Below are 14,100 nucleotides of genomic sequence, written 5' to 3' on the forward strand. Positions count from 1 at the left end.
AATTAAGAAAAAATAGTAAATAATTATTAGCTAAATAAAATAAGCGTAACTTAAATAAAATAGTAAATTAATTTAAACGGACAAGATTATATAATATTATATGATATCTACCTGTACAATACCTAAAATTTATACTTAAATTTATAAATAACTTATGCTTTTATAATTTGTAAATTTTATAAATAAAGTAATATCGTATTATAAAATTTTTAATCATCTTTCTCTCTATTTTCTTTCTGATTTCAGCTATATTATAATTGTGAAAATAACACTGAATTAATTATTATTTTATGAGTTTTGTGTAAGTCATAAAATTTTATAAATTGACTTTTAGACCTTAATATACAACAAATATAGTAAAGATTCTGCATTAAACAATTATATAAACTAGACCAAATTAACTAATGGTACAATTTTAAAATCCTAATATGAACATAAAAAATAATATAACTCGATTTATTTTTTGATAATTTGAAATTACCATTATTTTTTGATAACTGAATTACAAAACTTTAGGATGCAAAGTAAGATTTGAGGAAAATTCTAGGATGCAAACTGAAATATAAAAATATTACCAAAAATGCCCTTCTGACAATTAACGTTAACGTCTGACTTAACAGCAAAACTACCAAAGGGATGCAAAAAGTCACCGTTTTTAAAGTTTAGGATGCAAACTGTTAAGGTTAAAAGTAATAGTACCAAAGTGAGATTCAGCCAAAGTTTTGGGATGCAAAGTGCTAATTAGTCTTTTTAAAATTATAATGTCGTTGTTCGAATCTGGTTGTAAAAATCGAGAATCGAAACTTATCGATTGAGTTCTAGACTAAGCATTCGGCAAATCAAAAAATGATTTGAAACGTAAATTGGATAGATTTTAATATTTGAATAATATTTAACAAATTAGCCTAGTTAATAGTAGGATATATCATTCAAAAATAATTTTGTAGATATGGATTTCAAGAATCGAATAAATTTTCAGGATTAATCTCGAATTTTCGAAAAGTTTGCGAATTTTGTAATGCTACGAGAGAGTGGCTAAGCTGAAAACTCGACTGTTACTAACACTTCAAGAAACAGAGTCAAAATCGATCACTAATTCAACCGTCTTTCATCAAAAAATTGTCAATTTTGCATGAATTTGATCGTAAACGTTGATCGGATTGTTTTTGGTCGGTTTATTACAAAATTAGTCAAAATTGACCAAAAACACACCATATTTGATGGTCAGAGTCACGAGTCACGTGTGCAGACACATGTTAATCCCGGCAAGCGGGACGTACCACAAATGTGATTTGTCACTGATATATCTACCGATACGAGTGGGTAGAATTAACATTAAATAAATTTGAATCCTTTATAATCTTGAAATTAATGATAAGAAAAAATTATTTTTATCTTGGGAGTTTCGGTTATTTGAGAATTGATGGGTGTAATGTAAGGCTCACCTCCAAAACATTTTAGCAAGGGTATAAGTTGGAATGTGCAAAAAGAAGTTCATAATAATTCAACAGAAAATGTTAAAATTTAATGAAAAATCTTACTTACATTTTGTTCCCTCCCCTTCATTTTCTTCGAGTTCTGACAAGTGGGATACCTGCAAATTTGTTCGCACACGCACGCATACTCAAAACAGAGCCAGAGCCCACTCCTCAGATACACTCATATCCAGTACTTACATTTTTAATCATAATATATTCACACACGTATGTCACCCCTCTCTACTCATCTCTACCTAGCCTAGCTAGCCATATGGATGGATGCTATCATAAAGGGCCGCAGTTGCAGAGAGAGATATGAGAGAGAGAAGGAGAGAGAGGGAGGGAGGGAGAGAGAGAAGTAGCAGAGAGAGATATGAGAGAGAGGGAGAGAGAGAGAGCGTATCAGAAGAGGACAAGCCAGAAAGCACAAAATTTTCCAGCTAGCTCTACTTTCTTTTAACTATGAGTATTATTTTACCCTCTTTTCCCACATTACACTCCACAGTCCACAGATTCACTCTTCTCTTTCCTACTCACACACCCTTCTCAATCTTTGTCATTTCACCAATTATAAATACATGCAAACACCATCCTTTTTTTGTGCATCACTCCAGCTGTAGCCTTTTGACACAAACTTCTTGAGAGATGGACAATTTTTACCAAAACATGGAGAGCAATGTGGATGCTCAACTCCCTCCGGGGTTCAGGTTTCACCCAACAGATGAAGAACTCATCACTTACTACCTCCTCAAAAAAGTTCTTGATCACAACTTCATTAGCAGAGCCATTGCTCAAGTTGACCTCAACAAATGTGAGCCTTGGCACCTTCCTGGTAATCAACCAACTCTTCTCGTACTTATCCGAAATCCTGACTTTATTTTTTGAACTTAATTACTCTTTTTAATTTTGTTGAATTCTTACCATTTTGTGTTTGTGATGTAGAGAAAGCTAAGATGGGAGAGAAAGAGTGGTACTTTTATAGTTTGAGGGACAGGAAGTATCCAACAGGGTTGAGGACAAACAGAGCAACAGAAGCTGGGTACTGGAAGGCAACAGGGAAAGACAGGGAGATTTACAGCTCAAAAACTTCATCTTTGGTGGGGATGAAGAAAACCCTAGTGTTTTACAGAGGGCGTGCTCCTAAAGGAGAGAAGACCAACTGGGTCATGCATGAGTTTCGCCTTGATGGCAAGCTTGCTTACAATTACCTTTCCACTACCTCCAAGGTACATAACTCTTTAGAATCTGCAGTAACAGACAGACACATAACATACATACAGAGGGAGGGAGAGGGAGAGGGAGAGAGAGGGAGGGGAGAGAGAGAGAGAGAGAGGGAGAGAGAGAGAGAGATCAGGGAGAGGGAAGGTGGGAGGGGAGAGAGAGGGAAGGAGGGAGGGAGGGGGAGAGAGATCTTAAAATTTACTGTATGAGTAGTAGCTATGCAGTATATGTTACAGTTCTTAGCTAGGGTCTAGGTTATTGTTGTTTCTGATTGTATTTTTGTGAACTTGTCTAAAAAACTGCAGTAAGCTAAATTTGCAGAATTAGTTAGCTATTGTATTTTTGTGAACTTGTCTAAAAAACTGCAGTAAGCTAAATTTGCAGAATTAGTTAGCTATAATTTGACCTAATTCATGACTAAGATAAAAACATTGGACACTTTCATAGTATCCTACACATCTAGACTAGTAGTCTTACTTATCTTTACATAGTCATGTCAACTCAACATACATTTTAGCAGGCTACAATGTACATGCTACTTTTTCCTTGAGCCACTCATAAAATCATAAATAATTTGTTGTTTACAGGACGAGTGGGTGATATCCCGGTTGTTCAAAAAAACCGGCGGTGCAACTACCGGAGAAAAAAGACCAAGTTCAAGCATGACTCATCCATACTCAGAAATGAGCTCATCTTCCTCCATTTCAATGCCACCATTACTAGACTCAACTCCTTACACACCACCAAAACCAACTGATCACGTGATCAACTACGAGCACGTGCCCTGTTTCTCCAGTTCCAACTACAACTCTTTGTTCGACGGCAGCCTTCCTCCGCCGCTCATGGTGGACCCCTCCCCCTCATCCACATTTCCCAATCTCAGGTCACTGGAAGAGAATCTGAACCTGAATCTGAACCATCACCAGCCTAGCTTCATGTTTCCGGCAGTCACCGGAAACATGTATGCATCAGACTTTCCGGTGATGGAGACACAAAAGGCTGGAATGACTGAGCTAGATTGCATCTGGAGGGGCTCCTTTAATTAATCAAATCATATCTGTTCAATTACTGAAAAAGACTTTTCAAAAATGCATGCATGCATGCATGTATTAGGAAAGTACTAAAATTAAGATGGAGTTTATTTATGTGCTAGGATCTATTTATGTAATGTATTAGGATCTAGTAATGTATTGAAGTGTCCTCTGGACAAATGTTTTATCCGGTTATTTATGTAAGATCACTAGATCAGAAAGTGCAGTGCAGTAGTTGTACTATTTGCATGCATGTATGCAAACTGCAAAGTGCAAAGTATGTTTGGCGCGATGGCTATGTATGTGTACGGTAATATTTATGGTAGTATGAGGAGGATTTGAAGTAAATGTTTCTGAGCAGCGGTATTGATTATTTGATGATTTGGTCGATCGGTTGCAGCAGCCCTTGCAGGGTTTATTTACATTCTCTTAACATCGGGATTCAAGGTAAATACACATGTCAGGTAGTATAAATGTGTAATGTTAAAAAATGACAACACGACGATAATTGTAATTTTATTACAACTGCCATGTTCATGGGCGGCCAATTGTGCGGATTTGAACCGCCCGCTTGGGACCGGTTCGTACAGAAATCCAAAATTACTTGATCCGAATCGGGGGTTCAAATCCGTACAATTCGTTAAAAACTGCGAGCCGATTACGAATACAGAATTAAAAAATCGAGAGACCGGCCTAGTCTGCACGAACCCGCTCGAATCAACGAGCTGCACAGCACGCACAACCCACACAACCGGCGGTTATAGTGAAACATTCCTAACTACTTTGTTGAGCTCAAATTTATATATTAATAGAGTCTTTTCTTCTATTCTCCACTTTAGTCTTTCTCGATGGAATGTCTATGTCTTGATTGTTTTTTTATTTTAGTTCCGCATGTTATGCATTTTCTAGTTAATAAATTTTGTACATGGTGGTGTTTGTCTCTTATTATTGCATAGAGATTAAAGGTTGGGTATTAATAGTTGTTGAGAAAAAATTACAATCCACTTTTCTTGATTTGGAACTGGACATTAACTTGAAAAAATATTTAATATCCTACAAAAAACATAAGAAGCACCCGTGATATCTTTTGTTTTGTGCACCAGAATAATACTTTCAAGTGTAATTTTGTATGATGCAAAATTAAAGTGTATGAATCCCAAAATTCGGCACGCACGACTCGTACAAGCACGTGAGCTCGCGAATCTCAGTGTCAGTTATGAGTCTTATTTTCTTTATTCGGGTCCGGCCCGACCTGGTTCGTAAATCATGTGTGTCGGTTTAGTGTTCATGTTTCACGAGTTCAACCCGTGTTCAACACGGCCCGACCCGCACGGACCGCCCAACTGGCCCGCCCTAGGTGTAGCCACCCAGTCATGGGGTCTAAACAAAAATTTAAATGGCAAATTAAATTTTAATTATAAAAATGTAAAATATAGTCAATTTTAACAATAACTTATATTATTACTTCATTAACAATATTTTACACAATTGCTTCATTAACAATATCTTCAAATATAATTTTTTCGATTTATATTTAATAGGAATATAATTAATGGTTTATCTTTTATCTGATATATTTAACCTCTTTTTTTGAACTTCAAAGATAAAGTTATGCACCCCTTTACAAGTTATATTATTAAGTGGTATTAACAAACAAATTTAAGTAGGGTAAAAAATATTACTATTTTAGGGTCAAATATAAAATATTTAAATTTTATATAATAGAAATAAGAAGACAGTTAAGAGCACCGAGGGGGTGCAAGTGACCCCTGCTTATAACGTAGTTACGCCCCTGACCATGTTTAAATCTTGAAGTTTACAAACTCAAAATACAATTGAACCGAATCCCATCATTTTCAACTTTACAGACTCAAGTTACAATTGAACCGAATTTGAGATTTGGTTAAAAAATTCATGTTTGTTATTAAAAATGATATGGTTTTAATTATAATTTTAAAATCAATTATTGCTTCAAATTATAAACTCTTGGTTAAAAATTGATTTTAATTTTTTATGTAATTTTACACAGACCAATTATGGCTGTACGTCGTGGTGTTGCTTAGATTATGAGAAAAATATTTTGTCAAGATTAGAAAGTTTGACGGAGATATTTTAAAAAATAACAACAATAACACAACCAAAATCTCAAACAGAGGGTAGGAAGGAGATGTAAATAGATTTTAAAGATTTTATGTGTGTTATGCAACCTTAAAGAAAGGTTGAAACTGTTACTTCTGAGTAATTATTTTTATGCAGTAGAAAACAATGTTGAATACTCCCTATATCAGTGGTAATGGTAGTTGTGAGAGTGTAAAGTGTAAACTATAATTTATGGAAGTGATTTTTGAAGTAGCTGGTAGATGATCTTGATCTTCAAGATGGACATAGGAAAACTATCACTTATGATCAACAAAATTTACTATTATTAATTGTTAGGGATTCGAGCATAAAAACGCAACGGAAAAACAAAAATTTTCGAATCCCTACCGCAGGATCTATGTATAATGAACGGATAATAGATGTTTTACCTTAAAGATGTTTCCGATTATCGTTGTCAAAAAAAGATCCTAGCTTTAACCGAACAACACGTATCCCGGCTTGACGATCTACGCCGTAGAGGTATCCACACGAATGCTGATACGGAGGAGACGTGTACTAGTACCAAGAACGAACTTGTTTTCCCCTCTCTCTCACCTCTAACTGCTAGGGTTTTATGTTTTTATCTAATAAAAACGTAACCCTAATTTTAGCATTAAGGATGTTTATATAGAGAGGCCAAAAATATTCCTAACCCTAATCCAAGTTTGAGTTTATTAAAATCTGAAATTCTATTTATTTAATAATTAAGTTTAACTCAATTACTAAATAACAACTGAATTTCGGATTTAATAATATATAAATTCGAAATTCATTTCTCCCATTAATTAAGTCCAACTTATTTAATAATAAATAATTCAAATTTCCCTTTTTAATTCAAATCCGAATTTGAATTAAATATTCCTCCATGCTTTCTTTGTGCGACGCTATAGGTTATTATTACGTTGACAATAATTTAAATATCTCATATATAAATTATAAACAATGAATGGCATCTAGTAATACATCATTGCTACCCAAGTAATAATAATTAAATCGGTGATCGATTAAACCTTTCGTGAATAATGTACAATGTAATATAATCCCTTTAGCCTTATATTATAGATCAAACTCGAGGCATGCATTGTGTCATCCTCTGTTAACGTTTAATCCTTCTTTCCTTGATCAATGAGTAAACTATTAAACAAATCAGTATTTGAGCACGACCATGCATTTTATGGTCTTACTCAATCAAGAGGCCAATAATATCACTCCTTTTATTATTACCCGGTCAAGAATAATTTTCAATAGTATCAAAGTATATTAATTCTCGTATAGAAATATAATGATTTCAGGTCAAATGACCAATACATCATTATCACTGTGAGAATAACTTATGACACTTTAAACATGGAGTATCTCACAACGGGTCAATCTAGCACCATGTATTTAATACATGTGCCTGTGTGACTTCAGTATCACCATACCTATGATCAATGAGATGCTATCATCAGTCAACAAACACACTAGTCTCAATGTATTTATTATCGTCCCTTATAAATAATACTTGACTAGGGACCTTTAGGAATATCTATACTATTCTCATAATCTCATTACTAAGTCACGTACTTAGAGGTATAGATTTATATATCATATTCCAAGGATATTTATTAATCTAATATCTTATCGCAGAAAATAAAGATATAATAAATTACTAAAGAATAATCCATATAATCATAATTAATAATCCAAATATTTCAGAATATAAACATAATAGTGCTATCTCTAGGGCACAAATACTAACAATAATTTTGCTTATCTTCACTTACTTTCATTTTAACACTTTCAGTGTTACTTATATTTTTACTTGCTTGTAATCAAGTGTTAGACAAAATTGTAAGGAAATTGCTACCTTAAATAGACCATATGTTCTGCACAAGACACGCGTCTTCAAACTTAATAGACAAACATCCAAGTAACATTATGATAGATGCCTTTTGGGAAACATCATGTGCAACTCACCCTTAAACTTTTAAAAAATCAATGAGGGATGAGGCTTGTGCATCAAAGGGTGCTTTTGAGAAGATGGGTGAATTACATCCAGAAATTTGGTTCAAGGCCTACTTCTAGACGCACTTACTGATTGTTTTCACTGAAAATAATATTAGTGAGCGTTTCACTTCATGAATTTTGAACTTAATATATATGCCTATTATTGATATGTTGATTGAAATACAAGATATGCTTATGACAATAGTGCATAAAAAAGAGACAGAATGACCGAAAAAGATATTGTTATTGTTTCTAAAGCTAAACATATTAGATGAAGCAGTAAAAATATCACTTGAATATACATTTTTATGCGATGAGAGGGAGACTTATGTAGTTAAAGGTAATGGTATATCATGCTAAGTTAACCTGCAAAATAAAACACATGTTCATGTAGAGTATGAAATTTGATAGGCATTCCTTGTTGCCATGGGGTCGCTGCTATTCAAGAAGTTAGAAAGAACCATATTGACTTTGTTGATAAATGCTATTCAAAAGAAACTTACATGAGAACATATTCTTACTGTTTGGATGTAATCAGGGGTGATGACTATTGGGAAGATGTTGAGGGAGATTTGTTTTTATCACCTGAAATTAAGAAATAATTAAGAGGTAGGCCCTAAAAGAAGAGAAGAAGATAATGTTTGTAGAGTGTTGTATCTAATAGTAACAAAACAAGGATTATCTATGAGGATATGATGCACTACAAGAAAAAGGTGAATAGACATCATATGTTAGACATCGGTCGAATGTGCCACCGATGTCTAAACTGTTATAGACATCATCCCGCAAAAATGCGATGTCTATGTTGTTAAGAGACATCGCTTTATTTAGAACCGATGTCTAAATTTTGAAAAAAAAATGAACGCGACAAAGCCCCCCTTAGCCAATTTTCCCCCTTAACGAATTCACTCTCCCTTTCTTCAGAAAAATTAATTAAAAAAATCTAAACTAAAAACTAAAAACTAAAAACTGCTCTCTCTCTCTCAAACTCTCTCTCCCTCGTCAATCTCTCTCAAACTCTCAGACCCTCTCCCGTCACCGGTTCTCTCCCACCCAAACTCTCTCTCCCTCTCTCTCACCATCTCTCTCTCTCATCCGTCTCAACCTCTCTCTAAAACACACAAACGATCTCTCTCTCTCTCTCGCTCTCAAACTCTCACCGGAGTCTCGCCGTTGTTTTGCCGTGGTCTCGGTCGTACTCTCTCCGACCTCTCGCCGCTGCTGCAATCTACTCAACCAATGCAACTGCGCTCACTCTTTGTACTCTCACATTTGCACTCAAATTAGGTTTATTTCTCCTCCTTTTTCATTTTATAAACTTGTATTAACCTGCATGTTAACCACTAATTTAGAATTTTGAAAACCCTGGATTTGAAAATTGTGTGTTTTTTAAATTGAAACCCTAGATTTGAAAATTGGGGTTTTTTTAAATTGAAACCCTAATTTATACTAGGTGGATGTTGCTCTGTAATTATCTTGTTGCTTGTAAATTTTGGTTTTGATTTTAAATTTGTTTAATTTTAATTGTGCTTAATTGTATCTCTCTGTTTCGATATCTGTAATTACTTATAGGATAATTGTATTTTAATTGTATCTCTATGTTTTTCAGTGTTGTTCTGTTAGCAATGAATTAGGATAGTGGTACAAAAACATTGATAACAATTTTGTCAATTGTTATCCTAATTTAAGTTTGATATTTATGTTTACTTGTTTTATTTTAAAATTAGACAGTGGTACAAAAAAATAGTAGGAATATATTAAATAATATTAATCATATAAGTTATAAGATCGAAATTTTAGTGATATAACATGTGGTATTATATGGACAAGTCTTGGATAAAAGCCGATAGGGATTCTTTGCAATATGAGATTGGTGTCGAAAATTTCTTGATATTTGCCGAGAAAAATGCTAAAAACCCAAAAAAATACCGTGCCCTTATGCACGCTGCGTTAACTTCAAAAAATTTATTGTCAAGATAATCAGGGGTCGTCTTTATGAATCTGGTTTTAGTTTAGGATAGTTGGATTGGATTTGGCATGGAGAAGGGGTTGCTAGTAGTACTAAGTCATCAGTTGGTAGTACTTGTCCTGCTAAAAAGCCCACACCCCCTTCAGAAATATATAATGTATGTCAAGCAACATATAATGATGATGAATATTGGGATAATGAATCCGATGACTTTAAGGGGTATGTTGCTGATGCGGAACAACCTTTTTTTGAGGGAAGCGAGTGCACTAAACTAGAGTCAGTCCTCAAATTTAAATAATTGGAAGGCTAGGTTTGGAGTTAGTAATAAAGCCTTTACCGATCTTCCTGAATCCGTTGGATCTTTTCTTCCTAAAGAGCATGTGCTTCCGGGTAGTATGTATGAAACTAAGAAAACCTTAACTGATTTAGGACTTGAGTATGTCAAAATCCATGCTTGTCCAAATGACTGCATGTTATACAGGGGACCAGCTGCCGAGTCTTTATAAGAGTGTCCCAAATGCCATCTTTCTCGCTGGAAAATTGGGAAAGATGGTAAAGTTAGGGTTAATATTCCAGCCAAAGTGATGTGGTATTTTCCGATAATCCCTAGATTTAAACGACTGTTTAAATCTGCTGCTACTACTAAATTAATGAGTTGGCATGCGAAGAATCGATCTAAAGATGGAAAGATGCGTCATCCATCTGATTCTCCTGCTTGGCGAAATATAGATTGTAGGTGGCCCGAGTTCGGTAGCAAGGCTAGAAATATTCGCTTAGGATTAGCGGCCGATGGTATAAATCCACACAATAATGGATTAAACAATCGGTATAGCTGTTGGCCGGGCATGTTAGTAATGTATAATCTTCCTCAATGGTTATGCATGAAGAGGAAGTTTATGATGTTATCGACATTGATTTCTGGCCCGTATGAGCCTGGAAATAACATTGACATATATCTACAACCAATGATCGATGATTTAAAAAAATTATGGGAGGAAGGGGAACCAAATGTGTATGATGCACATAGCAAATCTGTCTTCACTTTAAAGGCAGTTCTGATGTGGACAGTAAACGACTTCCCGGGATACGAAAATTTGTCAGGCTGCATAAATAAGGGGTATAAGGCTTGTCCAGTATGTGGTGATAATACTGTCGCTAGATATTTAAGTCATAGTAGGAAAATGTGTTATCTAGGCCATCGTCGGTATTTAGATGAGCATCATCCTTATAGGAGGCAGCGGATAGCATTTGATGGACAACAAGAACTTGGTTACACACCTGAGCCACTTAGCGGAGAAGAAGTGTTAATGCAACAACATCAACTTGAATTTAGTTTGGGGAAGGGGGGGAAGGCGAAAAAGGTAGAGTATGCATGGAAAAAGAAATCAATTTTCTTTGAATTGGAATATTGGAAATTTCACCACGTGCGTCATTGTTTAGATGTTATGCACATCGAGAAGAATGTGTGCGATAATATAATTGGGACACTACTTAATATGAAATACAAGACTAAGGACAGTGTTGCCTCTCGTCTTGATATGATTGATATGGGTGTAAGGACTGATTTAGCTCCTGAAATAGGTGATTAGAGGACATACTTACCTCCTTCCCCTTTTACTCTGTCTAAAAAAGAAAAAAAAACTATGTTGACATCATTATCCAATATGAAACTTCCATATGGACATGCATCAAATATCAGAAACTGTGTATCACTGATTGATATGAAGTTGTATGGGCTGAAGTCGCACGACTGCCATATCCTACTCCAGCAGTTACTACCGGTTTGTATTCGTTCCTTGCTTCCCAAAAATGTTAGGGTAAGTATAATAAGATTGTTCTTTTTTTTCAACTCCTTGTGCAACAAAGTCGTAGATGTGTCAAAATTGAGTAAACTCCAAGCAGATTTGATTTTGATCTTATGCGAGTTGGAAAAAATATTTCCTCCATCCTTTTTCGATGTTATGGTACATCTCACAGTCCATTTAGTAAGGGAATTGCGGTTATGCGGATCAGTTTTTTATAGATGGATGTTTCCATTTGAAAGATTTAATAAAATATTAAAGAGCAATGTCCGAAATCGATTTTATCCGGAAGGTTGTATAACTGAAGGCTATCTGAACGAAGAAGCAGCCGAGTTTTGCACGGTGTTCTTTAGCGAGAGTAGTAGAACTGCAGGTCTTCAGAAAGATGATGACAAGTTTTCCGGTCCAGTAGGTCGTGTGACAATGAAGTCTGTTGCCGAAAAAGAACGAGATGAGGCACATCTCGCGGTCCTTCTTAATAATCCTGAAGTGGAACCATACGTTCAGTAAGTATAATATTTATAAGTATATTTATAAGTGTATTAGTTATTTTTAGTAGGTGGCTCATTCTATGTACTTGCAATATTTTCAGATTGCATAAGGAACACTTGGAAAGAATTTACCAAGGAAAAAAGAAGAGTGTACAGTGGCTTTTTGGGAGAGCACAATCGACAATTTCCCGATTGGTTTTAACAAAAAGTTAGTTTACATTTTTTTTATTACAAATTTATGCAAGTCGTGCATTTAATTGAAATTAACTTTTATGCATCCTTACTTTACGTGTAGGTAAGTATAGAAATGAGGGAAAATTCTGAAGCCGTGTCTGAAATAATTAGATGGTTGCCTGGAAAGCCTTCATTTTCAGTGCTGACGTACGAAGGCTATATTGTTGACGGGGTCCGTTACCATACGAATGAGCGAGATAATGCTAGGGTAGTTCAAAATAGTGGTGTTTCATTAGTTTCTAGGACAGTCCAAGTGTCTAGTGCTAAGGATGTAAATCCCGTAAAGTGTGAGTTAACATTCTATGAGATTGTACAAGAAATCTGGGAGAGAGATTACCACGCATTCAAGGCCCCTTTATTTTTGTGTACATGGGCAGCCATTGATAGAGGAGTCAAGTCTGATGATCTTGGTTTTACGCTCGTCAACTTCAATCGACCAGGCCACAAACAGGACAAATTTGCCTCTGTTGATCAAGTCAGCCAAGTCTTTTATATCAAGGATCCATGTGATGCGAATTGGTCAGTTGTGTTATCGTCAACAACTCGAGATTATCATGACGTGTACAATGAAGATGTGGAAAAAGAGACCTCCTGAAATCCTCCCCCATCCTGTTATGATATCCCTATGTGTGATCCTACTACTTGTGATGATGATGCAAGTGTTAGCAATAAAAGACAAAATGTATAGGGTATTTAGGTGAAAAAGTCATAGAATTATAATTATTATGACTGGTACTTGTTTAATTAGTTGTATTAAAATTAAATTTCAATGAACTCTCTTTTTTGGCTCCCTGATTACACTTTGTAGTTATAATTATTGTATTATGTGATAGAATTACGTGTATTTGCACCTTTTTGGCTCCCTGATTATAATGACTTGTACTTGCACTTTGTTTCATTATAATATTTTGATTTTGCTTTAAGTTTAATGTTATAATTATTTTGCTTTTTCTTTGGGTTTTGTTTGAAGTTATGTTAGAATTCTAGGTATTTTTTATAATAATTAGCCTTAAATTTTGCATAATATTATGGAATTATAGCATAACTGTGTACTTGTTTTAATTTTGATAGCTTGTCCAGATTAAGGAAGACGAGATAAATGGCACCAAAAAAGCAAAAGAAATCAACAAAGGTAGGCTCAGAAAATAAAACAGAAAATACATCAGAACCCGAGGTTAGAGCACCTGGTATTTGTGATAATCATGAACCCGAGGCATCAGAACCTCAACTGGAGGAGTCCGAGCAACCTGCAGTTACCTCAACTGGTGTTGTGGCAAGAAGTTCTGGAGGTACTCGAGGGGTATGCGCAATGCACAAAGTAATTGTGAAGAAAGCGCGTGGGAAAAAATTTAAAGTCACATGTGATCAGTGGGGAATTCCAAACGGGGAAACCAGGGCCCGAATGTAGTCCTATATCGATATGTTGGCCAGGACTACAATTCCAATTGATATTGCTAATTGGACAAGTGTAGATCCTGAATTAAAATCAAAGATTTGGATAGATATTCAGGTACTCCACAACCCCTTCAATTTTTTTGCACTTGTTCTATTAATTTCTTAATTTAAAATTGTTATTATTCCTTGTGTTTTTTGCCAGTCAACATTCAAAGTTGGTCCACACTGTGAGGACATTGTCCTAAAGTCTGCGGGCTCTAAATGGCGATAATTTAAAACCGATTTGACGAGGAAGTTTGTGCTTCCGTTTGTTGGAGACAAGAAGAAACTGAATAAGCCACCTAAGAGATA

At 35.1% G+C, this 14,100-nt stretch overlaps 1 protein-coding gene across 1 annotated transcript; it reads left to right on the forward strand.

The window, feature by feature from the left end:
* The first annotated feature begins 2,094 nt into the window (after nucleotides 1-2,094).
* On the forward strand, nucleotides 2,095-4,040 carry LOC141705605 (protein CUP-SHAPED COTYLEDON 2-like). The gene is made up of 3 exons (XM_074508500.1): nucleotides 2,095-2,310; nucleotides 2,421-2,704; nucleotides 3,287-4,040. The coding sequence occupies exons 1-3, from the start codon at nucleotides 2,124-2,126 to the stop codon at nucleotides 3,743-3,745; spliced, it is 930 nt and encodes a 309-aa protein (XP_074364601.1). The 5' UTR covers nucleotides 2,095-2,123; the 3' UTR covers nucleotides 3,746-4,040.
* The last annotated feature ends 10,060 nt before the right edge of the window (nucleotides 4,041-14,100 follow it).

Source organism: Apium graveolens, chromosome 2 (assembly GCF_009905375.1).
Source record: "Apium graveolens cultivar Ventura chromosome 2, ASM990537v1, whole genome shotgun sequence".
NCBI classification, from domain to species: Eukaryota; Viridiplantae; Streptophyta; class Magnoliopsida; order Apiales; family Apiaceae; genus Apium; species Apium graveolens.